Source organism: Xylona heveae (assembly GCF_001619985.1).
Source record: "Xylona heveae TC161 unplaced genomic scaffold L228scaffold_15, whole genome shotgun sequence".
Taxonomy (NCBI): domain Eukaryota; kingdom Fungi; phylum Ascomycota; class Xylonomycetes; order Xylonales; family Xylonaceae; genus Xylona; species Xylona heveae.
The window spans coordinates 77,689-103,940 of NW_017264207.1; the positions used below are offsets into that span (position 1 = coordinate 77,689).

General features: G+C 48.4%; 8 protein-coding genes across 8 annotated transcripts; 2 read left to right on the forward strand and 6 right to left on the reverse strand.

Moving 5' to 3' along the window:
• Positions 1 to 1,894: 1,894 nt before the first annotated feature.
• Positions 1,895 to 4,591, reverse strand: L228DRAFT_215431 (Pkinase-domain-containing protein; the record flags this gene model as incomplete). The annotated part of the gene is made up of 3 exons (XM_018330081.1): positions 1,895 to 3,243; positions 3,314 to 4,149; positions 4,227 to 4,591. 3 exons carry the CDS (start codon positions 4,589 to 4,591, stop codon positions 1,895 to 1,897), a joined length of 2,550 nt encoding a protein of 849 aa, XP_018184505.1.
• A 1,196-nt stretch (positions 4,592 to 5,787) lies between these two features.
• On the reverse strand, positions 5,788 to 6,824 carry L228DRAFT_251484 (hypothetical protein). Its single transcript, XM_018333567.1, has 5 exons — positions 6,652 to 6,824; positions 6,255 to 6,599; positions 6,126 to 6,204; positions 5,955 to 6,069; positions 5,788 to 5,898 (listed from the first exon to the last, which is right to left on the reverse strand). Exons 1-5 carry the CDS (start codon positions 6,742 to 6,744, stop codon positions 5,826 to 5,828), a joined length of 705 nt encoding a protein of 234 aa, XP_018184506.1. The 5' UTR covers positions 6,745 to 6,824; the 3' UTR covers positions 5,788 to 5,825.
• A 1,337-nt stretch (positions 6,825 to 8,161) lies between these two features.
• On the forward strand, positions 8,162 to 10,540 carry L228DRAFT_286188 (high affinity nicotinic acid plasma membrane permease-like protein). Its single transcript, XM_018336424.1, has 4 exons — positions 8,162 to 8,478; positions 8,545 to 8,570; positions 8,630 to 9,507; positions 9,566 to 10,540. Exons 1-4 carry the CDS (start codon positions 8,363 to 8,365, stop codon positions 10,154 to 10,156), a joined length of 1,611 nt encoding a protein of 536 aa, XP_018184507.1. The 5' UTR covers positions 8,162 to 8,362; the 3' UTR covers positions 10,157 to 10,540.
• Positions 10,541 to 11,021: 481 nt separating this feature from the next.
• On the forward strand, positions 11,022 to 15,684 carry L228DRAFT_225093 (glycosyltransferase family 1 protein). The gene is made up of 6 exons (XM_018330369.1): positions 11,022 to 11,438; positions 11,492 to 12,117; positions 12,172 to 12,638; positions 12,694 to 12,925; positions 12,976 to 14,369; positions 14,437 to 15,684. Exons 2-6 carry the CDS (start codon positions 11,492 to 11,494, stop codon positions 15,222 to 15,224), a joined length of 3,507 nt encoding a protein of 1,168 aa, XP_018184508.1. The 5' UTR covers positions 11,022 to 11,438; the 3' UTR covers positions 15,225 to 15,684.
• A 3,420-nt stretch (positions 15,685 to 19,104) lies between these two features.
• On the reverse strand, positions 19,105 to 20,034 carry L228DRAFT_251490 (hypothetical protein). Its single transcript, XM_018333568.1, has one exon. The coding sequence runs from the start codon at positions 19,915 to 19,917 to the stop codon at positions 19,354 to 19,356; it is 564 nt and encodes a 187-aa protein (XP_018184509.1). The 5' UTR covers positions 19,918 to 20,034; the 3' UTR covers positions 19,105 to 19,353.
• A 2,264-nt stretch (positions 20,035 to 22,298) lies between these two features.
• On the reverse strand, positions 22,299 to 23,127 carry L228DRAFT_51404 (hypothetical protein). Its single transcript, XM_018336663.1, has one exon. It carries the CDS (start codon positions 22,952 to 22,954, stop codon positions 22,436 to 22,438), a length of 519 nt encoding a protein of 172 aa, XP_018184510.1. The 5' UTR covers positions 22,955 to 23,127; the 3' UTR covers positions 22,299 to 22,435.
• Positions 23,128 to 23,536: 409 nt separating this feature from the next.
• L228DRAFT_225097 (hypothetical protein) lies at positions 23,537 to 24,884 on the reverse strand. Its single transcript, XM_018330370.1, has 4 exons — positions 24,604 to 24,884; positions 24,363 to 24,486; positions 23,996 to 24,299; positions 23,537 to 23,939 (listed from the first exon to the last, which is right to left on the reverse strand). The coding sequence occupies exons 1-4, from the start codon at positions 24,832 to 24,834 to the stop codon at positions 23,921 to 23,923; spliced, it is 678 nt and encodes a 225-aa protein (XP_018184511.1). The 5' UTR covers positions 24,835 to 24,884; the 3' UTR covers positions 23,537 to 23,920.
• Positions 24,885 to 25,343: 459 nt separating this feature from the next.
• L228DRAFT_251494 (hypothetical protein) lies at positions 25,344 to 26,202 on the reverse strand. The gene is made up of 2 exons (XM_018333569.1): positions 25,782 to 26,202; positions 25,344 to 25,696 (listed from the first exon to the last, which is right to left on the reverse strand). Exons 1-2 carry the CDS (start codon positions 26,017 to 26,019, stop codon positions 25,593 to 25,595), a joined length of 342 nt encoding a protein of 113 aa, XP_018184512.1. The 5' UTR covers positions 26,020 to 26,202; the 3' UTR covers positions 25,344 to 25,592.
• Positions 26,203 to 26,252: the final 50 nt, after the last annotated feature.

A 26,252-nucleotide genomic window follows, 5' to 3' on the forward strand; every position in this document is an offset into this window, starting at 1 on the left:
TTGTGACGAACAATAATGTATGATGCTGGGCGTATAAGCTTTGGTGGCTCTCAGCCTGGGACTTTTCTATGGGCTAACGTAGTTCTTCCGTGTGTAATCCAATCCCTGTCTTACTGCTGCAGCTACTTTGCTGCTGCTGCTGCTAACTGCAGAGGATACTTCATTTTTCCCTTGATATCTTGCGTCTCCGGAGGTAGCTAGCCAAGGGCAAACCGGGGGTGGGACTGCTCGATAGCTACGTCATCGCGACCAGTCTCACGATCCTCCCCGGAGTGAGGGAGGGGATGGATTGCACTATAGAGAGGCAAAATGGAAAGGGCGGAAAACTACCTACGTCAGGACGAGCCAAAGCATCAAACGAAGGGGACAAATGAGTGACTAAAGCACAATGTAAGACGTTACTACTCTAGCGGCAAGGACGGATAATTGGTCGAATGTGGTTCGAGTCATGGGTCGCACATGCTCTTGATCCCTTCGTACGAGGGTTTTACAATGGGATCAGGTAATCAGTTCCCAGCACCTTTCAGGTAAAGACTCGCGCTCTTCTTCGCTCTATCATGCCGTAAGCTCAGGCCCGATGACGATGTGGGAAAAGACCGCATTCGCTTCTTGCCGGGTCTCACCCCCCTCCGTCATCGAAAATCCCCCATCCTTAGTCGCTTGTTTATTCCCCCTCCTCTTCCCTCTGTAAGAACCCAAAATCTCTGTAGTACCGGCAAGTTAACGTTAGGTATTTCAATGAATGGTTCAACGTTGTAAGTTATGTTAGTAATGCAGCGGGAAAATCCTGGACTCGGTTTAGAAAACGCTTCTACAATCACATGTCTCACACAAAAGTTTCTTCACAAGGTAAAGTGCCATGTCAGCTTCTCACTTTGAAGCCGTTTCAACTGTCCTATCACGGTACATCCCGGAAGATACGGCAACGGTATTTCGACACGTTGGGGCCTGGGATTCAACTTTTCGGAGCAATGAACATGGCCAATGCAGTTGTGGAGTTGAGATGTCGGAGCTTGCTTCTACTCGGTAACTGATCGTCAACTCTATGCCGTCTCTCCGCACTTATCCGAAACATAAGGATTTATACCGCAGGAGAAGATTTTTTCCCGATCTGCATCGTAGAAGAAAAGGAAAAGACTTCTAACATGGTGTTGATTTCTATTTGCCGGTCGGCTTTGTGTCACGGGCATTGCTCGGCGAGCAAATACTATCAACACCGGAAAATGAGCCATATGGTCTTTCATGCCGGTGAGAGAGTAATCCCTTCCGGCACGCGTGCGCCATGATTCCATCACTGTAAGAGATCCATCATATCGACCTATCGGCTATTATACAAACACCCATGTCTTTACCCGCATGGTTCATCACGCCTGGTTCGCATGGCTTGCAGATCTCTTATATAATTTTCTTCGAATTATTCATCCCAAGCACGTTCCAATCGATTTTCTTTAAAGGGTTCTTGTCATCATGATGGACCTGCTATTTCCGACAAGCTATGGCGGAGGAAGTCCTCCAATAGAAGCAAAAGGTAACATATCCTGAATTGTGTGTGACTATGTGCGAATCAATCATGTCAGAGAAAAAAATAATGGATATTGCCTCGAAAATAGTACCTGAATTCTAAATGCCAGTACACATGTCGTTGCGCTCCCGCCATGCGCTCCCCTTCTCCTCTCGGTGAACACTTTCCACCCTAATCCTAAATGTAAAATCATGCACATGGCAGTCCGGGCCTGCTCAACTTCCATTGGTCCAGCCTTGGACAGCCCCGCTATCGCTTCGTGGATATAATAAATGAAGTAAAGTCGGAGGGAAAAAGAGAACTTCCGTCTTTCATACTCTCGGATTTTGTCAATCTTGTAAAATGACGCATGGTATCTCATTGAAGATGAGTTCAGTCGGCTTCAGCCAGCTGAATGATAAGTTTACTCGCAAGGTCGAGGAATGGAAAAGGACTAGAAACATCCTTCTCCTCCTCCTTTCTTCCAACTCCTTTCAAGTGTCTGAGTTTCCCATGGAGGTTGGACGCCGACCCTTGCGCGCTAGGGAGATTGCTACCAATGCGCTCGCCTTCAACCTTTTCTACCTCTTGAGTTGCCGATACCTCCTCCACCACATCCTCGATTAGACATTCATACCCTGCGCATTTGAAGTCCACCAGGTAAAAGTCTCGCTCCAACTGATACAGCTGGATCTCCATATGAACAAAACAACTCTCATCGGGGTCGGGATAGCGAGAGAGGCTTCCCGGTTGCGCAACACTTCCTGTTTGGCTACCAATGCTTCCACTCACGCTGTTCACGCTGCCTGTCGTGTTACTCCGTTTCCTGGACTTTGGCTCCTCATTGAGAGTCACTCGACTGCCATGGGCACTACTGGGATGCGGCATGCCGGCAGGATACATATCGTCTTTGCGCCATCGGCAGTGAATGACCCACGGATCTTCAGGGAGTGTATAGTAATCAGATCCTGACCTTCGGTGACGCCCTTCACTCTCAGTCGTGTAAGAGGATGCGCCAGTCAGAGAAGTCTCATGATGAAGCGATGCACCATCCGAAGACAAGGCCGTCTGAGATCGGCCGCCTTCGTAATGTTCACAGTGACCAGACTTGGGCTCGTCGTCATCGCTAACGCTACTACCTCGAGGTCTTGAGGAGCCTTCTGTTTGATCATCCTGTGTATAGTCATTTTCATCGCCAATTTCCCACTCGGCTCCAAGGGTCTTTAGTGCACGATAAATGCATCCAATGGCTTCGAGGGGTTGATTTCGGCTTCGGATACCAAACTGCCACTTGGTCGGGCGGGGCTTCTTTGAGGGGATGGGCGTCATCATCTCAGGCTTGGGTGGCTTATCGCTTGCAGAGTGTCCCCGATTGTGTGGACGGAGCCGGCGGGCATTCTCAGCTTGCTCTGCGCTAGATACAATGTGTTCATCGCCAGTACGGTCCTTGGGTGAAAACCCTGTGGATGGAGGACGTCCTTTCATGAATGCCTTGTGATAATCCGGCATGCTGCTCGGAAGGATAGCAATGTTACTGCTAGGGCTTCTAACCTCGTGCAGACTCGGCTGGCTGGAGCTGGAATCCCTATGGAGCCGATTCATGACTCTACTTATGGGCGAAGAGACGTGATGACCACGCTGATGGCCATCATGACCACGGGGCGAGCTTGGCATATGCTGATTCCAGGCAGGCGGCGACTGAGCAAGCCAAGGTTGCATTCCTTGGGCATTTGAAAGATTGGCTTGGTAAAGGTCAGCATTGGTATTCTAACCCGACATATTTATTGAAACAACGGTCGATATTATACTTACGATTTTCTTTCATGATGGTGTTCTCCCGGACAATCAGGTAGGCATCCTTGATCGCACTGGGCTCGTCTCGACCAAGTGCCTCTTGAACGTCGTCCATGGCATAACCCATGGTCTTTCCAAGCTTTCCAATGACAGATTGATGTAGCCTCTCCTGAACAGACTGGGGTTGCGAAGGAGCCAGTCGCCTTGGATCGATAGCTTTATTTGGGTCGACCCCCGTATCGAGAAATTCCTCCACTGGCGGCTTTAGGTAATCCGGCAAGTCTTTCAAGAACCAAGGATCTTGTCGGATTTCCTGAACTGTAATTCGATGAACAGGGTTCACTACCAACATCTTCTTGATGAGACTCGTAGCACCAGAGGAGAGATAGCTGGGAACATGGAAGTTGCCCTGGGCAATCTTCTTGAAAAGTGCTGGAATGTATTCATCATCAAATGGCAGGCGACCGACCAGGAGAACGTAGAGAATGACGCCACAGCTCCAGACATCAACTTCCGGTCCAGCGTAGAGCTTCCCAGAGATTACTTCGGGCGCAGCATAGTTAGGACTGCCGCAACTTGTTTTGAGAAAGTTTCCGTCTGTCATGATATTGCTTAGTCCAAAATCGGCGATTTTGACGTTGAGATATTCGTCCAGCAGCAGATTTTCAGGCTTCAAATCCCGATGGACAATTTTATGTCTATGACAGTATTCAACTGCACAGATCATCTGCTGGAAGAAACGACGAGCGGAGTCTTCGGTCATCTTTCCATGCTGAACAATGTAGTCGAACAATTCGCCGCCAGCGTACTCGAGCACCATGATGATCTCACTTGGCGTTGTAATCACGGTGTATCTAGAAAAAAAATTAAAAAAAATTCTGTCAGTATCGTGCAAAGAAGCCTATCCAGCCAAAATAAAATTTGGACGTACAGCTTGATGATGTGAGGATGTCGCAGGAGCTGCAGATATTGAATTTCTCTCTCGATCCTTCCGGCCATGTCTCGGTTCATCAACTTCCGGCGCGATATAATCTTCAATGCAACCTTCTGTCCGCTAATTTGATGCACGGCAAGCTTCACCTTGCCAAATGATCCCTCACCAAGCGTCTTGATTATGTTGTACTGACCAAGTCGTTGCGTCGTACGTTGAGTGGTGGGCTCAGTCGTGATCGTGGTCGCATTTTGGGTTTGTATTTGCTGTTGCGACGGTGGCTCGGGCCTTTTGTTTGGGGATCTTCTGGAGCCATTACTTGGTAACGAAATAGACAAATCTTCCTCGTCAAAAGCTGGCGCCATTTTGTTGGGGAGATAAAGACGGTAGGGACGTGCTGTTACGGTTGGGTTGATGTCTTTTCAAAAAGCGATCGAGAATGAATGCATTCAGAGCATAGGGCTGGATGCAATTAAAGTCGAATAAGATATGCAAGGACCAGAAAGCAAGGGTAAAAGCCTCAAAACCCAGTCTGTTGTCGTGCTCGTGGTACTTCGTTATGGATCGCGTAAACCCGAGGGTGGTGAAGCGGGGTCTTCGGGGGGGGAAGCAAACAACTTCTCTGGCAAAGGAGAAAATTGAATATAATCGAGTGGCAGCCGCTCCGAAGTCAACTAGGATAAGATCTCAAAGTTTCGCAACGGTTGAGGGGCGCTGTGACGAAAGCTGAGACGCCTTAACGCACCCTGATCAACACTCAGAGCTGTCGCCAAAACCGACCCAGCGGTCAGTTTGATGGCAACGCCTAAACACGCGGCAGATCAGTCCAAGGCGAAAGATTATCCACTGGAGTGAAGAGGCAGAACAGCGTAGGTTTGGTGGAGATCTTGAAGGCTCCTTCCAGGTAACGTGCTTGTTGACTTTAATGTGAGATCTCTCGGGCAGGTCGGACGTCTAGATTGAGCAGACGAGTCTGGGACAGGGTGGGGCAGCAGTCAGTACAGCCTGGTCGTACGGGAAGACACTTCTAGTACCATCGATTACTGCCGAGTTCCCACACAAAACGAAGTATCGAATCAAGTACCCTTGGGCTTGTGCTTGGAGCATGATGCTATGGAGACACTAAAGTCTTTGTGGGGTTCAACCTTCCCCGTAACAAATCGAGCTAGCGCATCGAGCTCCGGGCTCAGAGAAGGGTCACCAGAGCGCACATATTCACGATCTCTACCTACTTTTCGTGACATCTCGTAGAAAGCTCTCACTGACGGATAAATTTGATGTGGAATCTAGAGATTTTGAATGGTGAGCTTTTTGAAATTCTCTTTGTCAAATATTCATTCTTTCTATACGTGATTTATGCGGCTGGAAATATCATCCAGACTCGTGAAAATACCATTTTATTTCTAAACTACTCTATAAATCTCACGAGATTATAAAATATTGATATTTGCATTTACAGGTTGCACTCGCTCTGAAAAATTCTTGAAAGAGTACTCAATTCTTATGATTAATTTATTTCTGAGCAATATTCATCATCAGAACCAAGAGACAGGTCAAGAGACCTGCTCCTTGTACAGACCGAAAATGACCTTTCCACCATTATTGCATTGTACCCTCGATTTCCTTTAATTTCTGTACAAGTTTTTCCTGCAGAAAAGGACTAAGCCCTAGTCTTCGAGGACTCGATTAGACTTTTGCTCCTGCAGTACAGTGGCATACATTACTCACATTCCCTCTCGGGTGACAATTCTGAAAGTGCCGCTTTCCTGGTATGAAGATTTCCCTTCCACGATTTGGCCATGTGAATCAACTTCGATACTTCCGAATATGTCTTCTGGCGCAGCTAGAAATCGATAAGCAACCACCAGCGCGCTGAAATGAGAGGAGAGAGGTTTCTACCTATGCGTCCAAAATCCGGAGGATTCCGTGTAGAGCTGACATGTATGAACCCACCTACGCCACCTCCTCCCATGCCACCCTAGACAGTATCAATATTTAATCACAGTGGTAATCTGGTGGATGATTTACTTGAGCACTAGCACCACCGGCACCATTTCCTCCGGCACCACCACCGCCGCCAGATGTGTGCGTTCTTTTCTTGGGTTGGTGCGGGAAGAAGACGCCTCCACTACCCAGTACCGCACCTCCAATTGATGCCATAGATTGCGCTTGAGATATCACATCTGGGTCATTTCTGGCATTCTCAGCTATGACCGTCTGGAGGATGGACAGGAATCTCGGATTGTCTGTGAAAGATCCCGGACGTGGTGGCAATTCACTCGTCGTCCCTAGTGCGAGCTCCGGCTTGGGCGGATTGGTCGAGAGGAGTGATAGAAGTTTATGTGTATGACTCCGTGGATCTGTAAACACATACTAACTTGACAGTCAATACGGTGCTTGCGTCTTCAAGCGGAGAATAACGTGCTATTTCGGGGTGCGCTGGCAGAGTTGACACCCTCCTGCTCGCTCTACCTAGAGCTGAGCGAACTAAAGTCGGTCGCAGTGTTGCTTGTAGCATATCGAATTAATGATTACAATTGAAAATCATATAATGACACTTTGCAAGACGTAAGCAGATCAGTGAGAAGCAGTTTGATCTAGAAAGGCATGAATGTAGTAAACATTGATTATTGTGGGCAGATAGCTTGTAACTGAGATTCAACATACCCACGTCATGAAGCTTGATAGGTCAGGGTTGTAGTTATTGTTCTGCGTCGGCTAAAGCTCCCCATTAAGCACAACGCGCTCAACACGGAGAGTTGCCATTAAAGATGATGTTGATACACAGAATGACGATGGTCATGGCAATTAAGTTGGGGAAAAAACTATAGTATATCATTGGAAAACAGCTTGAATACTCTACCGTCTCAGTCGCCATCTTACCCTGTATCGCGATGGTTCCGCATTATTGAGAGCTGCGAATCAGAGCCACATGTGGAGCTTACTGCTTATCAGATCTCTGAGTAATATTTAGATTAGTTTGAGGGAAGAATTGTCCACAGTAACGATGCACAGGAAGGATCTGAGCTGCAGCAAAGTCTGGAAATGGAAAATAATGGGCCGACAAGGAGCTTCCCTCAGCTCCGAGACCGGCGCGAACTGTGAAGCCGGAGAGAAAAACAATTTCGACCAAGGAGACCCGGACTTCAAGCGCTTAGCCTTTTTCTTAGTCTCATCCACCTTGTTACAGTCTTCGACACCCCACAATCTGATATTGTAGCGCGACTTGTCGATCTAATGCCTCAGGAGATCGAAGTGCGCAAAGTATCGTATCTGATTGATAATGAAGATGAGTCAGTCTCTTGGCGTGCAACCTATGAGTCCGTGGAGCAAATGGTCCCGAGGCATGCGTCCTCCCGATGCAAGTACGTAGCTCCAAAGCAAGAAGCTCTAGGAAAGATTCTTGAGCATGATGAGAGCAAATCTCTTATTCGCACTTTGCTTAATTTTCATAGCCTTCAACTGAATATACTTTTGCCCTTCGAGCTGCAATCTGTGATTATCAAGATGCCGAAAAATATTTTTGTAGCTCCACCAGTTTGTGGTCCATGGCTTGGTGGTGATGCCACTCGTCAAATGGTTGAATGACCCATACCTTTAACTTCTTTGCCCGCACTACGCAATATGCGAGCCACTAGTTACCTGTAAAGAGAAGAGCTCCCCCATCACTTTACGGAGTACAGTTGGCTTTAACCAAACGAGTTAGGGAAACGCTCTGCTGACGCCCATTTTCTGCTCACAGAACCACACCATGTTCCACTGGGAGATCCAATTTATGCTTTTGTTCCTGGGCAGGCCGTTCGATGTCGCTAGTGCCCTGTGACAGCCGCTCCGAAAGGGCCGAAGACCCTGGTCCTGCCAGAGTCGAACTGCCTTGCAACGGAATAAAGCCTGTACCCCTCCCGCGGGGTTTAAAATAAATATGTCAACTTACCATTTCATAACCTTTTCTTGTCCCTTTTTAGAGGCGAATATAAAATCATTCATTGAACTCTCTGATCCTTGGTGAATTTGCTGGCCACCGCCTTTCTATTCGACTTTTAAAGAGCACCTGCTACGCTGCTGCTCCTTTACGGAGTGCATTTGGGTTGCTTCGCTCGGGCAGCATTCTCCTCCAAGTGGAAGGCATAGGTACAATGGAAATTAGTCCTTCCCCGGAGCCTGCACAAGAGGATGGCAAGCGATACTATCACAATGACGTTGAGATAGCAGCCGAAGAGCATGATTTTGACCGGATTGAAAAAATATACAAGTAAGGAACCTAGATACAGCCTCTACTACGACTCCTCAGCATTGTCTAACACGTTGGGTCTACCAGCAAACTTGACTGGAGAATTTTACCAGGTCAGCAACCAGGTGTGAATAGTGGTTAAAATTGCACATGTAGCTAATTCTCTCCACAGCATTCTGGACCTTGTACTTTATGTGCTCTGCTATTCGGTCCAATGTTGGCTTGGCGCAGACGATGAACCTAAAGCAAGGCCATGACCTTGCTTCTGTACTACATCTTTCCGAGCACCAAGTCTCCACCGGCCTTGCGCTCTTCTACGTTTGCTATGTTGTTTTTGACCTTCCAGCAAACCTAGTGATGACGAAGTTGCAGCCCCATGTGTGGATGAGCAGAATTGTCATCTGCGTCGGTCTTGTCGGTAGCTGCATGGCTGCCATGAAGGCTGCATGGAGTCTCTACCTTCTCCGGCTGCTTCTAGGAATTGTCATTGCAGGAATGTGGCCCGGCATGTCATATTACTTGACGCTATTCTATCCACCTTCTCGCACTGGCAAGAGAATTGGTCGTTATTTTACAGCGGCACAGGTGTCGGCAGCAGTCGTAGGCCTAGTCTCTGCCGGGTTTCAGCAAATGGACGGTCGTGGAGGCCTCGTTGGCTTCCAATGGATGTTCCTCATCTGGGGTCTAGTCACCATTGTTGTCGGATTCGCTTTGCTTTGGTGGCTTCCTGATCGACCACTGCCGCCGGGCGAGACCAGAAACCGGTCAGGGTGGCGAAAATTTATCCCCGCATCCAAGCCAGCCCTGACGGGTGAAGATGCAAGAGTCCATTACGAAGATCTTACACGAGTCTATCAACGCACCCAGTGGACCGCGAAAGATCTGCTTCAAGTCTTTCTTGACCCTTATGCCTGGCCACTTTTAATATGTTATTTTGGCGTGGTCGGGGTAGGATATGGTATCCAAAATTATGGTACTGTCATCATTAAATCAATTAAACCAAACCTCACGGGCGTCCAACTAAGCCTTCTTTTCGCCCCTATTTGGATCGTAAGTTGATCTCTTATAACACCAGTTTCTGCGGAGCACCATCGCTAAGGACAAACAGATGGACCTAATTGCAATCCTCCTCGTAACACCCTTTTCTGATCGTTTCCATCGCCATCGCGCGCTGTTCTTCTCGATCCCCGTTTTGATTCAGATTGCTGGCTTATTGATAACCACTTATTCCGGATCACAAGCGAACCCATGGCCCCGGTATGGCGGTCTCCTTATTGTTGGGTTTGGTCTCGGGCCCACTGTGCCCATCATCATGGCTTGGACAAACGAAATATTCCAGCCACGGCATGGCGAGGTTGGTGTCGCAGCAGCTAGCGCTCTTGTATCTGGATGGGGAAACCTTGGTTCTGTTGTTACGACCTACGCATTGTACACGGGATGGTCCGCCGATAGCAAACCTGGCCCGAAGCAGTTTCACAAAAGTAATCTGGTTATGATTGGCATTCTTGCGGCCTCTATTCTCAGCTCGATAGGTTTAACTATCATGCTGAAAGTTCTTGGGCTGGACTACGGCCGGAAGCAGAAAAGGATTACGACCCGCGAAGGCGAGGATCTCCCTCCTACCATCGACAATGCCGCTCGTCGCGAAGCTCAACAGCAAGGGCTTAAAGGCCTGGGTAGATTGTGGCCGAGAAGATAAGTGACATCGTGTCGCTTGTGCGAATGAAACGAAACGCCAACAGCGAGTCATTACTTGAGAGGCATGGAGCAAAATGGCAAGTAACTTCAGCACAATCGACCGCTCATAAAGGCAACGCTACAATAGAGTGGTCCAGCATTCAGAAACGACGGCCGCATACTCTCGTCGCCACAAGCCTTATTCTCTAGGAAATCGTTTGGCGTCCAGGGCAATCATGTTGCTTGATACCGATTTCAGCATATTGCCCTCTCGAATAGGTCAGCTGGCAGCTCTGCGGCGCTGAGCATGAGAATGACTCCCCTTCCCCCTCAGATTAAGAAGCTAAAGATTCCCATGGAAAACCTAAAATTATTGTAATTCTGATGTAGAAGATGAATGGCATGTATCGTACTACAGTAAAGAGCCAAATTTAATTAACTCGCCTCTGCCTATGACCACATCGTGATTTACGGATGATGTCGATCCGACAGAGTTGGTCATTTCGCTTGTATCTATTTGGAAGGAAGCGGCTTGGGCTTTGACTTGATTTCCTGATTGGAATTTAGACTCGGGTTTAGCGGCTTCGGGGCTAGAATTCCTTGACGGATGAACCCTGACAGTAAAGTATCAAATGCCGACTACTGCCGAGACGTTACATTGTCGGACAGCGAAGTGCAGGCCAAGTGGAAAGTACTGCCTGTTAAAGAGCGATGACAAGGTACCAGCTCAGGCACGTCCCAGTATACCATGTATCGCAATGAGATCATCCCGCACACTGGTCCCGAGCTTCCGAAGAGCATCCATGGGCATGGGGGGGCCGGGGAAGGCACACATTGGTCGTTTGCTCTCCAAAATTGATGAAATGCTGCTAGTTCTTTGAGACAGCAGGGCTTATGTTACCACGAGACCAAACTTCCCAGCGGGAGAACGTCAAGACAGCAATGACGATGACCGCGTTCTTGCTTCCTATCGTACCCTATTGTAATCCTCAATCTTTTCCCGGTATTCGTCTTCATCGCAGTACCTTTCCAAACTCGCAGACAGGGACACGGAAGAATTTCCGGATTCTTGGGTCCGCGCCTCTTCCGCCTGTTCGAGGCATTTCGGCCGCTCATTAATTCACCGTTCAAATTTCTGCTCAGGCCGCCTTATTTGTCAGGAACCTATACCCATGTTTCCTTTGTTGTGCACTCCCCTGATAAAGTTTTGAGCCTAAGGCATTCGGCTTGGCTTTTTTTTTGTTTCCGGTGGTGCTCGCTATTAGAGCTTCAGACACGACAGCACTGTCACCCAACAAACACTCGTAAGTAACTCATTTCTTCGCATTTGTGATATACTGAGATAAGGGTCCTTAAGATGGCGACGCTTCGCGATGCCGATGGTTCAGTTGTCCCAACTCGGATACCGCCGGCTATCGATTTCCCCTATCCAGATTCAGATGACGAGCACGAAGGACCGTCAAATAGTTCATCCTTTTTAGATGGAACATCTCCTGAAAAGGGAATTGAAGCAGATCCCGCGCCGAAACCACCGAAAGTGAACGAGCCTAAAAATTCGGATCCATTTCGACCCGCTATAAGGAGATGGGAAACTGAACGGCCCCCGCTTGGCCCTACAAGCTCGTTATTCGCTTTAACACGAAGAGTGACTGGAGGCGCACGCCCTCTTCGCCCTTGGCTTTCAGCTCGTGGAGGCCTTGAGTCCGATTCGGATTCACTTTCTCAAAGCTCAACTTCCTCAACCCGTGCGGAATCACCAAAACCGAGAAGAAGAGAGCCAGTCAGACAAGAGACATTGGATAGCCAAAGAGTCAAAAAACAAAAGACGGATTCCGATCCTTATAGGAAGCTCTCGGTGGGCAACGGGGAGTACCAGACCAGGGGTAGGGTCTCCAAAAAGGATGGCCGGTTGAACATCTCTCTCCATGATGCTTCCAATAATGGATATTTGGCAAAGGCTTTGGGCGCCACAATCAAACGCCAGTGAGTGAAGGTTCCCTCGGAATGTTTTGCTTTCATATACTTACATGTGTGAAGCTTTCGCCACGACAACGGCGAGGCGACGCAGCCAATATCTTCCATTCGAGACGGCTCCGATGAGCGCAGCCCATCGCCAGCCTCATCCACTTACAAATCCTTGCCTCCTCCACGCTTGAATATTGTTATCATGGTCATTGGCTCACGTGGCGACATTCAACCCTTTCTTAGAATTGGGAAGCTCCTCAAAGAGGAACATGGACATCGCGTTCGTATTGCCACCCATCCAGCCTTTAAGAAGTTTATCGAGCAAGATAGTAAGCTTGAATTCTTCTCGGTCGGTGGTGATCCGGCAGAGTTGATGGCTTTCATGGTCAAAAATCCGGGGCTCATTCCTTCGGTCGCCACGGTCAAAGCCGGTGAGATAGGACGTCGCCGGGATCAGATGTTTGAGATGTTTCAAGGATTCTGGAGAGCATGTATAAATGCTACTGACGATGAGAAAGACATTGCAAATTTGAAAATGAGTTAGTCTACTCCGATTGCGCTTCCGGTGTCCTCCTGCTGAACCTCTTTTCCTAGTGGGCACTAAAAGGGCGTTTGTTGCGGATGCCATCATTGCTAACCCTCCTTGCTTTGCACACATTCACTGTGCCGAGAGACTAGGTGTCCCTCTTCATTTGATGTTTACTTTTCCGTATTCTCCCACACAGAAATTTCCACATCCGCTCGCAAATATCAAAAGAACTAATATGGACACCAATTACACGAACTTCATGAGCTATCCTCTTGTTGAGTTGATGACATGGCAAGGGTGAGTGCGATACGGACTTGACACTACGGATTTGGCTAATCGTCACGAAGGCTTGGTGACCTTGTGAATCGATTCCGTGTGGATACACTTGGACTGGAGCCGGTCTCCACGCTCTGGGCACCCGGTCAATTATACAGACTCAAGGTTCCTTATACGTACCTATGGTCTCCAGGACTAGTCCCTAAGCCAGACGACTGGGGGCCTGAAATAGATATTGCGGGGTTTGTTTTCCTTGACTTGGCATCCAATTTTAAACCGCCAGATGACCTGGTCAAGTTTCTTGATGCAGGCCCGCCTCCAATTTATATTGGCTTTGGTAGTATTGTGATCGACGACCCGGATAAATTTACACAGTTGATTTTCGAAGCAGTTAAAAAGGTGGGGGTGCGTGCCCTTGTTAACAAAGGCTGGGGAGGTCTTGGACACGAGGGCAACGTGCCCGAGAATATTTTCATGCTAGACAACACGCCTCATGACTGGTTATTTCCTAAGGTGCGGGCCGTTGTACATCATGGTGGCGCTGGCACGACTGCTATCGGGTTCAAGTGCGGAAAGCCGACGATGATAGTCCCCTTCTTCGGCGACCAATCATTCTGGGGAGCGATGGCTGCGCGTTCTCAAGCCGGCGCCAAGGCCCCCGTTCCATACAAAAACCTTACCGTGGACAGTTTGGCTGAGGGTATTAAAGAATGCCTGACCGATACGGCCCAGGAAAATGCCAAGAAGCTGGCAGATGCCATCGCCGCAGAGGGGGATGGTGCGAGGAATGCTGTCGAGTCTTTCCATCGACGTCTGCCTTTGCGAGGCGATGTTTCAATGCGTTGCTCCATCCTACACGACCAGGTCGCCTCTTGGAGATTTCGAGAAAGTCATATTAGATTGTCACCATTGGCGGCAGAGACTCTCGTGGAGAGGAAGTATTTGACTTGGAAAGACCTTGAGCTTCTGCGCCATTGCGAATGGAACGATTTTGAAGGGCCTGGTGAGCCTTTGACCGGCATAGGATCCGCACTATTTCAGTCTTTCGCCGGGGCAGCGAGGGGCGTAGGTGGAGTACCTGTACGTCTGATCAAGAAAGTGAAGCAAAAGCGCCACCTCCTTCGGCGCTTGTCTAAGAAACATCGAAGGAGCGCTCGCTCAGGAAAACCTCCAGAAGCTGTTGCTGTCAAGAGGCAAGCCAAGGGGAAGCCAAAGGAGAACGGCGAAGCAAATGCTGTGTCAAATGGTGGCATTGTGGAAAGTCTTCCGCCAAGCCATCAAGGTCGCAGTAATGTTTTGGAAGCGCTGCAGAATAATCTGCAAGGCCTTGATTCAAATGATAGCAACGATGTCTCAAATGATGTACCAGATCATTTTGTCCACGAGCTCGCGCATGAGTTGGCACAAGATATCGCCACAGAAACGAGCAGAGGGCTTGGGCAGACTGGCGCGGCAATTGCAAAAGGTATATTGACACCAATGATGCTTTTCCTCTTTGAATATTTCCTGCTCACAAATAATGATGCTTTTAGCCCCTATGAACTTTCTCCTTGCTCTCGGACAAGGCTTTCACAATGCCCCAAGGCTCTACGGAGATAAAACAGTGCGGCGAGCTCCCCGCATCACTGGGTTCAAATCTGGCATGCGTGCTGCTGGCGGAGAATTCGTATACGGTATCTGGGACGGCTGGACGGGAGTTGTCATGCAACCGTATAATGGTGCACGTAAAAGCGGCACACCTGGATTCGCAAAAGGCGTTGCAAGAGGAGTTGGCGGCTTTGTTTTGAAAGACATTTCCGCAATAGTTGGCCCGTTCGGCTATGCGCTTAAAGGCATTCACAAGGAGATGGTCAAAGACCGGTACGCGGAGCATAGTATTCGACGAGCTCGCATTATCGAGGGGCAGAAACAGATTCGCCATCTGACTCCCCAAGGGAAAGAGAGGATTTTTGCCAGAGTACGGGAAAGTTGGGACGTCGTAGACGCAATTCGTCAAGAATGTGAGCGGACGAGAAAGCAAGGGATCCGAGGTCGAGCTCGAGCGCAACGTGAAAAACGCAAGTGGGAATTTTTCGGAGCATTTGAGAATGTCGACCAGGCGGATAAGGCTCTCAAGGCCAAGCACCGCGGAACGCCCTTTGATCGAGTATTCCGCAAACACCGACAGGAGATACGCGAGGCGCAAGATCCACGGACATTTGCGATGAATGGAAATGGTCATCAAGTCAAGATGAATGAGTCGGACAGTTCTGGTCTGGCAAATGGGCTCGGTCAAAATAATGGATCAGCAAACAAGATGTCGAATGGGGCCGCAGGATAAATTAAGAGGTACTGTCTACGTTTGTGTTATTTTCGCCGTTGTTTTCTTTTTCCGCGTTTACTAGCATCCTGCATGATATCCATTGCATCATTACAGGGCGCAGATAGGTCATGTAATTTCCCTGTACTCATCGTGTTTATGCCGTACAATGGTTTTCTTTCCCTACAGTTACTTGGCAATGTTTGGTTTTCATTGCATTCATGTCGACGCAGTAACATACCCATACGCATGCTTGCTTATTCTTAATTGCTTGCTTAGCTGTTTGATATGCTTCAAATTTTTTTTCGGCATCGATTACCCGTCTGTGAATAGATACTTCTCTGAATCGCTACAGTACAGCGTTACAGTAACGTTAGTTTGTGTTTTAGCAATCAATGCCCATACCGTGCACTTGCTTTGACGCGCGTGACTGCTTTTTCCTATCTGGGCGGTTTTTCTCGCCGTGTGAATCCCGCTGCGCTATTTAATCGTTGACTCGCAAATTCTTTCCATTAGAATACTAGCACGTTTTCCAGTGTACTATACTGTGTCAGTTTTCCAGATCAGCTCGAAGACAGGTTGATCTTGGCATTGCATGGCGTTGAACTGTCGCCCGTCTCGGGATATACACGCCCGAAATGGATGGATCAAGTGCAACAGTATTGTCTAATGCCAAGCAACGTCGCCCTCCACATATCGATAAGGTTGCGCTCTCCACATGCAACCTTATCGAAATGTGGAGGGTTTCGATCTTTTAGTACGTTTGTCCGTACCGTGGCGGAGACGGGCAATTGCGTTGCGCAGTTCGTTTTGCCGCACATCCGCAAGGTACTGATTAAAGTTTTTTTTTCTTCCGAAGATTTGCAGAAAAAAGGGTAATTTAGTGTCGATGCCTTATGCGCCTCATCTCCGGAGATGCCGTCCACTACTGGAGCAACCAACTGTACCGTGGTAATGTTTTTCAGCTGAGCTCGAGCGTCCTTCAAGGTTTAGTGTACCGAGAATTTCAGCGACAATTATCCCATAGGGGTCAGGGTCGTCAGGCTACCCATCCCTCCCCACGGTGACCACGTCCTTGCCCCCGACCCGTGCTGCTTGTACTCTTTACAGTCTATCGGAGTGTCTACGCGCAATGATGGTGTTCAGGGCGCTGCGATCCTCAGGCACTCGTCGCAAGGCTCCGTCGATCGTTGTCGATCATCTTTGCCCCTTCTTGGCCCAAGTACCTAAGTTGCTTGTACTCCTTGTCTGTAATTGTGCCGGGGAGTACTTCTCCCACACTTCAATAGAGTTTTAAAGTTCCTCGGAGAAAGATGCTAGTACGGAAGATCATGAGCACATCCTTGTACCTTAGCCGGTCTTGCCCTTTTAGCCTCGGCTCGTGCACTGCCAAGTCCTTTTGATATATGAGGCTGAGATATAACATACCTTACTCAAGAGACTTAGAGAGTACCTATAGCTACTCATATTCTTTTAATTCTCATATTCCGCAGATTATTTCTCGACTGCTTGAATATTTATCCTTGAACAACTGTAGAATAGTAGGACACCTTTAGTTGTCTGTGGACAACAGCATACCAAGATCCATACTTGCCCCGTCCCCGGTTCTGTCCGCTCTTAGTCGGGAACGTAATACGGTTAAACTGTATAAAGCTTAAGACCCCAAGGAACCGCCTGATTGAGCAGATTTTAGTGTAAAATGTCTGCGGGGACCGAGGTATCTTTTTTGATGGTCTTTCACCTAACCCTGCACGTATGCCACACAACTGATACAGTACGTGGTATGTGCTCGTCATCCACTCGGAGAATGGAACCTATCTACCTTAGACACTGACGCGATCCTACAGTCTACCCATAGTACCACTGATCTCTTTTGGACTTTGGGACCTGGACCTAGACCTGGATGAGTAGCATTGACAAATACTCCTACCATGGTCATTGAGCATGACCCTACAACTTCTAGCAGCGAAATAGTCCAAGTCGTTTTCTGGTCTATTCCCATGGTAGCTGTCCTGTTGACTGTCTGCTCATCGGCCCGTCAACTGCACACTACTTGTACTCATACTCATCCAACCTTCAAGTTTGCAGAGGATTCGTACGTTATGTGCATGAGTTATACCCATGCCGGTATGTCGTTCCGATAATTATCCCTTATCCGCTTCTCTTTACTGACAATGATCTGATGCATCAATCTGTGACTAAACCTCAACATATCTCAACATGTTAGGCCTCGGAACCAAACGATGCGATATATTCTAGTTAGGTAGGTAGTGGTGTTGATGTTACAAGGGACTCGTCATTCTCGCCGCTTCAGAATCCTGGGCCGGGGAGACAAGTTGTAAATCCATCAGTTTCAGCGTATTAAACGCATCAATTCACATGCTCGTGGGATAAGCTCTATAATCTACGATAACAATCCCGACGTGCAGTGCCGCTGGGCTGGGGGATGATGGGTGGCGGATGGCAGACCAGGCACACCACGTCTCATAGTACGAGTCGGTTTCGAGGAGTGAGGAGTGACGAGGAATCGGAGAACCCGAGGACCTTGATGGCCTACGAGATACGCAGAGAGTAGATTTCTCACGATAGGAGCACTGCAAAAGAGATAAAATCATTTAAAAAAAAGGATTGAAATAAAGACAAGAAGGAAAGATGAAAATCCAACAGTCACGTTTCATATCAGGATAGGAGGGTAGAATAGGTAAATGTGTAACTGTGTAGTTGAGACTCAAAAAAGGATTATGGTGGTTGAGAGAACTCGGATGTCTCGGAATTTTCGGATCCTCGGATCTTCGGAGCATCAAGTGTGCCGCACTGACAGAATATAGCAAGTAGTAGGCGGCAGACATACGTAGTAGCTGTAGGATGCGAGGCTGTAAAGCAGTAGAGCACAAAGACCAGGGCATAAGTCTGTATCACGTCGTACAGCATAAGATCAAAACGACAGATAAGTTATTAAAGAAATGAAGAATCACTGCATATTGTATCACAGAGGACGCGGCACAGAATGGAAAAGTAAGGAAACTTTGATCATTAGACATTTGTCGTATATCATTGTACTAGGGGTCTCGTCAGGTGATCAAGATTTACTTGACAGATTGACGGTTACACAGTGACACTACATGACAGGTGGACACAAAACACAAAGAACCAGACTCATCTAGACAAGTCACACGGCATCGATGACAGTCAAAGTGAATTGGAAAATAGAATATATAAATTCCCGGGTTTTTGACTATGGTCTACCCTGATAAAGGTAACAGGTAATATATAGCGGGAACTAACCAAAACAACAAGCCCAGCAGGGATGTTAAAAAGGAAGAAGAAGAAGAAGAAGTAAAAAGAAAAAAGAATAATCGTACGCACAAATCGCCATGGCAGGGATGACAGGTCAGGCGGCCGTTCCTGACTGTTAACCCCTGTCACTTTGACGTGGGTGGATGATTATCCTCTTTGTTCCTATAAACTTCTTTGACAGGTTGAGTTTTCCCCGTCGCTAGCCAGTGTTGGTCGAGAATGCCCAAAGGAACCCTTTGAACAAAGGTTCCATGGTCCAAAAATAGAATAATTAAAAAGAAAGGAGAAAAAGAAAGGAGAAAAAGGGAAAACCATCACTCCTGTGTCGGTAACACAAATCTGCAGGGGCATGCTGGTTGTTGAAGTAGCGCTTAGAGTGCTTCGGTCATCACCAACACGTGCCGCAGCCACTACCGTCAGCATTTGCACCCTTTGACCTTGCATTGGGCGCCCATGGTGCAAATATTGCAAGACCGAGAGGAAGCAGTTGGACCGCGCACTCAGCAGAAGGAGAAAAAAGGAATGTGACTTGGTATCGAGATAACGCCAACTTTTCAACTGGCTCACTCATTCCCCTCGACTCCAAACAAAGTTGTCGGTACAATACTGTAACGCCCTTGCTTAGGCGAAAAACATGAAGAAATGTAGAGACTGTAAACGAGGCTGAATGGAACACATCAAAACGCAATGAGCAGAGCAAAAATAAATATGCCTTGATAAACCAAAAGTAGTGCGCATTATGACTTTCAGTCGGGGAATCGAACGATAAAAGAAGAGAGAAAAAAAAAAGGTAATATTAATGTTTAAAAAGCGCCCAGAACAATTGCGCAATGTAAGCTGCGACTTGGGAGCTTTATTCGTCGAGGCACTCGACGAAATTCTGAAGAAGCTCAAGGTTTCCGCCGGCTTGTTCTACCGCACGGATCGCCGCCTCGCTGAGGTGTCGCCGGCGAGCCTCTGCTTCCTTTGCCCGGCGCGCTTTGGTCTTGGAGCTACCAGAGGGAGCGACGCCCGTCAGTATCTTCCTGCTGTCGCTTGGGGTAAAGTTGACGAATCCAGTTGAAGGCATTGGAGGAGTCGGGGTTGGAGCGTTCTGCTTGCGTTTCGGTTGACGCGGGTTTTTGCGAACGCGGGCTGGTGCGGATGGTGACAGCGCTGGCGTTCGAGGTGATCGCTGCTGAGTCTGCGGCGTGCGACTTCCCGAACTAGCAACGACAACTGGCGCAGGCGGTGGTGAGGTTGTCACATAGTATGTGGCACCCATCGACATGCCCTGACCGAGAAAGTCGCCCGATGCATCAGAGGAAGGATCGCATTGGATCAACAAGCCCTGAGTCGCGAGGTCTTCTGTGCCCGTTGAAAAGGACGCCTGCGTGAGAGAAGCAATGTCCGAATGCTCTTCTCCTTTGCTCGTCATGAGGTCGCTAGAGGATGCATAACTATGAGAAAGAGGCGTTGAGGGACCCCACCATTGCTGGGCAGGGCTCGTGTTAAAGGATGAGGGTGCGCTGTAGCCAAAATCTAATGATTCGAGGGAATTTTGTGGCCATGCCGGAATCTGCTGAATAGGCTGGGTGTGATGAAGGTGGCCACTGGCGAATGCAACAGAGTCTGAAGAAGAGCGGTGATGCTGGACGGGAATCATGGGAGACAAAAGAGGCGGCGACTGAATTTGCGAAGTCGCATCACTGATGCTGAAGCTGGGTCGCGGAGAGATGCCAGCGCTATAGTCATGAAAAGCTGGCCCTCCAGGTGCGGAGGGAAGGCCAAACATTGCGTGCTCGTCGCAGTGAGACAGCTTGGTTGACGCCGGAGGCGATAGAGGCTGACTGGCCGTCATGTGTGGTGGGTATGATGGAACAGTCGCAGCTTCGTAGCGCTGAGCCCAAGAATCCCAAAGTCCAGCGTCTGGTGAAAAGTGTGATGAATGCGGCATCTCTGGGAGGGAGTTGCTTTTGTGGACCTTTCTCTTCCCCATTTCAGAGGTACGGTGAGGGCTCACTTGGTGTGGCGGCGCGCTGAGCTTTGTTCTCCTTCTTGGAGACGCGGGAGAGGGTGACGGGAAACTAACAAAGGTAGGCGGAGGGGGTTCAAAAAGACCTTCAAGGCGGTAAAGTTCTTCGTTGGAGATGGCTGTCATCAACAACGAATCTTGAAAGAAGGAGGAATGAGCTGCATCAGGGACGGGTAGAGCAAGATTATCAATGGCGGCATGGCGGAAGCCAGCGGGGTTTGATGTACCGTGCATTGCACTAGATCTGGAAGGCGCGATCCAGACGAGAATGATAGTCTCTGGGATGACCTGGAGGATCTAGTCACCACCCTGGCAGGAAAGGACCTCGGCCCTCAAAGCCACAGCAAAAAAGCTGGCGCAGAGTAGTATTCGATGTGGACGGAAACTAGGAATAGGCACCCTCGCTGGGAGCTTCGACCCCGCTTATCCGTCCAGGCCGATTATCGATCAAAGACGGACCACTTGGCGGGCTCCGAAACTCTCCAAAAGGGGGGTCGCGGGACGCGATGGCGCGGCCGCGGGGATTTGTGAGCTATTGCGAGCTGGTGTGAGCCCTTTGTTTGGGTGGCTTTTCCTGACGGGAGATCAGACGGTCTCCAACGGTCCGACTAGCACCGAAGGGACGACACAACTTGTGGAGGGGAAAAAGACACGAAATGGTCAAGCACTTCCCTAGTCTGCAAGTAGTCGTTCGGGAACACCTTGGCGTCTCAACAAGCGGGAGGAAGTGGTGACGGTTAGACCTGCCGCTAAGGCAAGCTGGGGAAACTTCGATAAGGTAAGGCTATGAGGAGTGCAATCAGAAGAAACTAACACACCCACGCCAATGCAAGGTGATGCGTATGCAATGCAATGCAATGCAAGTGTAAATCAACGACACGATAATGCAAGCAAACAAGCAAAACTAAACAAACAGAACGATAGAAGAAATATATAATCAATTTTGCATGAAAAACGTTTGACCAATTACCCAACCTCCTTCTTTTCCCTCTCTCACTTAACTCTTTTGGAGCTTTGGCCTTCCCTTCCCAATAAGGGCATTCCTGATCACTGTATTCCAAGCCCGTCCAAATTTAGCATACTAACCATAGTTGGAAGAACTAGGGTTGGGGTCGACAGGTGCCCTATCACCTGAAAGGAGTGACGCTATCGCAGACAATCTCCAGCGATAACGATTTGACTGACAGGTTAGAAAGGCTTCGGAGGGGTTGGTCATTCCTCTTTCGTGCAGCGGCCATTGTTCAAGGAGGCTGGAGTCGCTTTGAGTGTGCCGTTCGCAGGTTCTTTGACAGAGTGGCGCAGGTCCACATTCCAGAGGAAATTAGGGCGAGGCAGCCCCTCCAGCTACGCACTGTCCGCGACGATGTCTAGGCTCTGCATATCCGACTCTCTGTTCCTATTCATGGTAAAGGGCGTTTGTCATGTACCAAGTCCATAGACTCGAAAAGAAACAGACACGCTAATTGTCACGGCAAACCCCCGGTTGACATGTGGGAAGCCTGCACAATGCATGCACGACGCAAACGGCCCAAATACACCATTTCAGTGAAAGAGCGAGTGTGCGATAGCCGCGTGGGAAGGAAAAGCTCGCCAACACGTTAATGGGACCAAGCAGAGTCACAATTGTTGATTGGCCACAACAAATCATCAAGATCAGTTGCACTTCGACTGCAGTGAAATCTCCACTTGCCACTTTTGGGAGCTATCGCCACATCTTCTGACGGAACACGGAAATCCAACGACTATCTCGGACTGAAGAAATGTGCGACTCTAACTTGTACAGGAGATGGGCTGTGTCAGTTCTTCGTCATCTTTCTGCGGTAGAGTTCCGCCGATAAGAACTCTAACTTAGGATGCTCTCTTCACCTATACCTATGAAGGTGTTGGAGAAGTGGATCTCGTCGGATAGGTTGTGACAGACTCAGTCTGGAAGAGACCGTTTCGTTAGGGGCCGCCCATCATCTGGATTAGTCCGCAGATCAATTCGATTGTTTGCTTTCTCGACGAATGGTGAAAAATCACGGCAAAAGTTGTAAGCGTTGAAAGCACTTGACATTCCGCAAACAGCCATTTGTCGGCTGAACATTCCTCGTAGATTCGAGATATGAGAGCGAGGAATGCAATCTGGCCGGCACAGAAGCCGATCTCGAGGCCGGATTGGAGGTCTCCATCGTCTAGCCAGCCCTGTCTGGCTATGTCCAGCTTGGAGACGACGGTGTGAAAGGCTGGTAAACGTCTGACCAGCCATGGTATGAGAATGGGACGACCCGTCGCGATCAAGACCGACTGCGACAGGCTTGGATGAGATCCAGTAAGGATTCTGGGAAAAGGCGTGATAGTGAAGTCGAGTTCGTTGGCAAATGGTGGATGAGTAAGCATGCATTATCCAAATTGTCCTTCTTGTGCAATGCTCCGCTGGAGTTTCAAAAATTGATGTCATCGCTTGCTCATGCTCGTGCCTTGCAGCTTCTCTATTAGCATGTGGGGTAAAACATAAGAGCTAGAGTGCCACAAAAAGGATCCTAGCAAGAAGATCATCTAGCTAGTTGGTTGCACGTAAAAGACCAATCACTCCTCTTCGCTGCTCATCAATAATAATCTCAAACAATGCCGCCATTGTGACGATATATCAGTGAAATCTTTCCGTGCTAGAACATTTTTGACTCTTGGAGAAGAAGCGCCTTTCTCTATCCGTGGATAGAAGTCTGCCCTGAGCCATCACTGCAGGCTCAATTTGTCTGGAAAGTGCTGTGTTGTAAGACCCATCATGACAATGTCCCTTTCTGGTCAGATGTGGTACTCTGAATGCTCTGGACGACAAAATGTTCTAGAAATTACAGAGCAATTCGGCAATTTGGTAATCAGGTAAACAGATAATTCAACAATTTTTCGATCTCAGGGAAGATAACCGACAGGATAGTTTGCCTAGTTTGTCTTCCTTGTCAGGGTTCGACCTGCTTTTCAGAACAAAAACTACAGCACGTACTTCTGGAAGGCATCATCAAAGCTTACTCAAGTATTTATCTAGACGTTGATTTCAAAAAGCGTGTATCACTTTTAGAGACAGGATACAACAATGCCTCAGAGGCAAATACTCACCTTGAAGAAGCCATCTTCTCCGGCAAGAGCTTGCATGCGACCAAGGTTTGTTGCGCTAATGTCTCTATCGCCCTAATATTGACTGTTCATCACCATAATCAAAACAAGAAAAAGAGGACTGAGACTGTTTCTTCGTAACCCTCTTCATGTGCCATTTTCTTTCTGAGATTTCCTTATCAAGACGTGCAAATGCAAGCAAGTTGAGGTCCATGACCGATGATCGAGAACTAATATTTTTCCATGACGATGGATATTATTTTTATCATGCCCATTACGGGCTTCGTACCATTATATATGCTGTTCCTTTTTAAATCAAATGCTTCGATCTGTATCATCAGTCAGCGCTAGTGCAGTCACATCAAAGTGATGCTTGTCAACCTACCTGAAGTATGCCCGAAGATAGACAATCTGCCATGCTCCCAATCCTACGAGCATTCCCATCGTGCCAAATGCAAACCATTTAACTCGTTCATTCGTACTCTCGTTGGTATCACGAAGTCTCTGCTCTCGCGATCTCAGGTACTCCATTTCCTGAACAATTTCGCCAACCAACTCTTCGATGCGGCGTAACTCGGTCTCAACAGGCTTCAGCTTCTCGGCAGCTTGGATGGCAGACCAGTCCCGCGCATCAGCACCAATGTCGACATCAAGTTCGATAGAACGGGTCGGATTCATAACAGCGTGTCCTTTGCAGCAATTGCCATGTTAGCTCGACCATGCTTGGGGGCATAAATTGAAGGCGTTCGTACTGCTTGTCAGGACGTTCTCGAAACAAACGTCGAAAGCCGAATCCGCCGCCGAGGTGAATGCCATTCTCCGCTCGCCTACAATATCGCGAGGGCGTCCATACTCGTTGTCTAAAGTGTCCTTGATCTGCAGTCATCCCAGGTTTAGAAATTATTCTTCTCCACAAGTATCCTTGATGTTGCGCTCGGTCACCCAACAAGATGCGCCAACCGCCTTCTCTGCAATTTTGATAAAACCACTTACACGCATGTTAACCATCTGTCCATCGCCTTTGCTACCTCCAACAATTGCAGTGACCACCACAAGAGTATCGGCAGCTACAAAGTTCCGTATGCATCTCTCCTGTTTGGCACTCTCGGGTCCCGGGTGAGCTTGAAGCTCAAACTTCAGTGCAGAAGCCAAAGGAATGCTTGTCAATAGTAGCAGAAAAGTTATGAGTCGCCATAACCTCAAAGTCAACGATGAGTCTGCCATTTCGTGATTGATGAACCCAAAGGCCGGCAGACTACACGTAGACACTCACTGTAAGGGGAACGCGGTTTTGGTAGTTGGGCGTGTAGCTTGGTAACCTTGTTTGGCTGCTTAGTCATCAATCTGTCAACGGCGGGCCGCGCATTCTCTCCGCTATGCGTCAGGATCAAAAGTAAATAATAATACCCCACCAAGCTAGATCACCTCCAGCGCATGCAACGTGCTATAGAAAGCTTTGTTAACCAGAAAAGACCAAATCTCATACACTTTGCGCCTGCTTACTCCCTCAGAAACGTAATTTGTGCTATGTAGGAAATCCAATCTCCTATGCTATCAGTGTTCTAAACTCGATCTCATCAAGTCCAACTCTCCATATCTTCGTGGAAATGCGGCCCCAATTGTCTGGGAAGATCTATGTGTTCAATTTTTAACCTGCCTCTAATCGACAGAAACCCGACCTGTAAAATGAGCGCAGATGGAAGCCACGTGTTCGTATCCGTTACCACTTGAGACTTTCTGAATTTGTATATTGAATTGTCGTCAGCACCTGCGCTGAGGTATGTCTATTTTCACTATTTGAACTAGAGTTCAAACCCTTATTATTCTATGCAATATGCAATGCCAGCTGAAACAATCCAAAACGCCAAACCGAATGTACCGACCGCCCATTTTGACTTTGAAACTCGTATCCGAGCTTTCGACAATACACAAGAGAGTTCGAAAGAGGAGCGCTGCTTCCCTTTCTGAGACAAAAAATATATTCAAAGTGACGCTGCTGCCTCGACCGCACCAGCGCCCTTGAATGCTGCTGGACTAGTGACAACCACTTCGACAGGATACTTCCATTCCATGAATTTGGACCACCCTGGAGAATAGGTACTATTAGCACCAGTCCAATCTCTATAGTGCTCTGCTCCATAAAACAGTATCAAACAGCTCGGACGACTTACCCCAGTACGCGCATTTTCGGCCAAAGTATTTCCCCAGATACGGGACCACAACCATGGTCAAAAGCAGCTCGAGCTGCTCCAAGCTTTCCCTCCATTCGCGCTCAGCATCCGAATCTTCTTCGCTTTCGAGAGAACTGGATGTTTCAGATTCTGGAAGAGAGTCGACATCATCGTGCTCGTTGGAGGAGTAGGGCGACGGCTCGTCGATGAAAGAAGGAGTCGACGCGGACATGGACATGATGCCAGGAATTGTTGGGTCAATTGCGGGTATATGCTGCCAAAGAAGGAAGAGGCCGTGCTCTTATTTCAAGATTCTGGCCCTATTCATCCACGATAATAGCATCTCCTTTCCCTCCTCAAATGTGACCGACCAGCAGTTGAAAGCAATTATTGAATGTCGGCGACTGCGCTGATCAGCTTGAGCTTCCCTGCTCATCGTCATCTGAAGGGGCGAGCATTGGGTGGATTTCC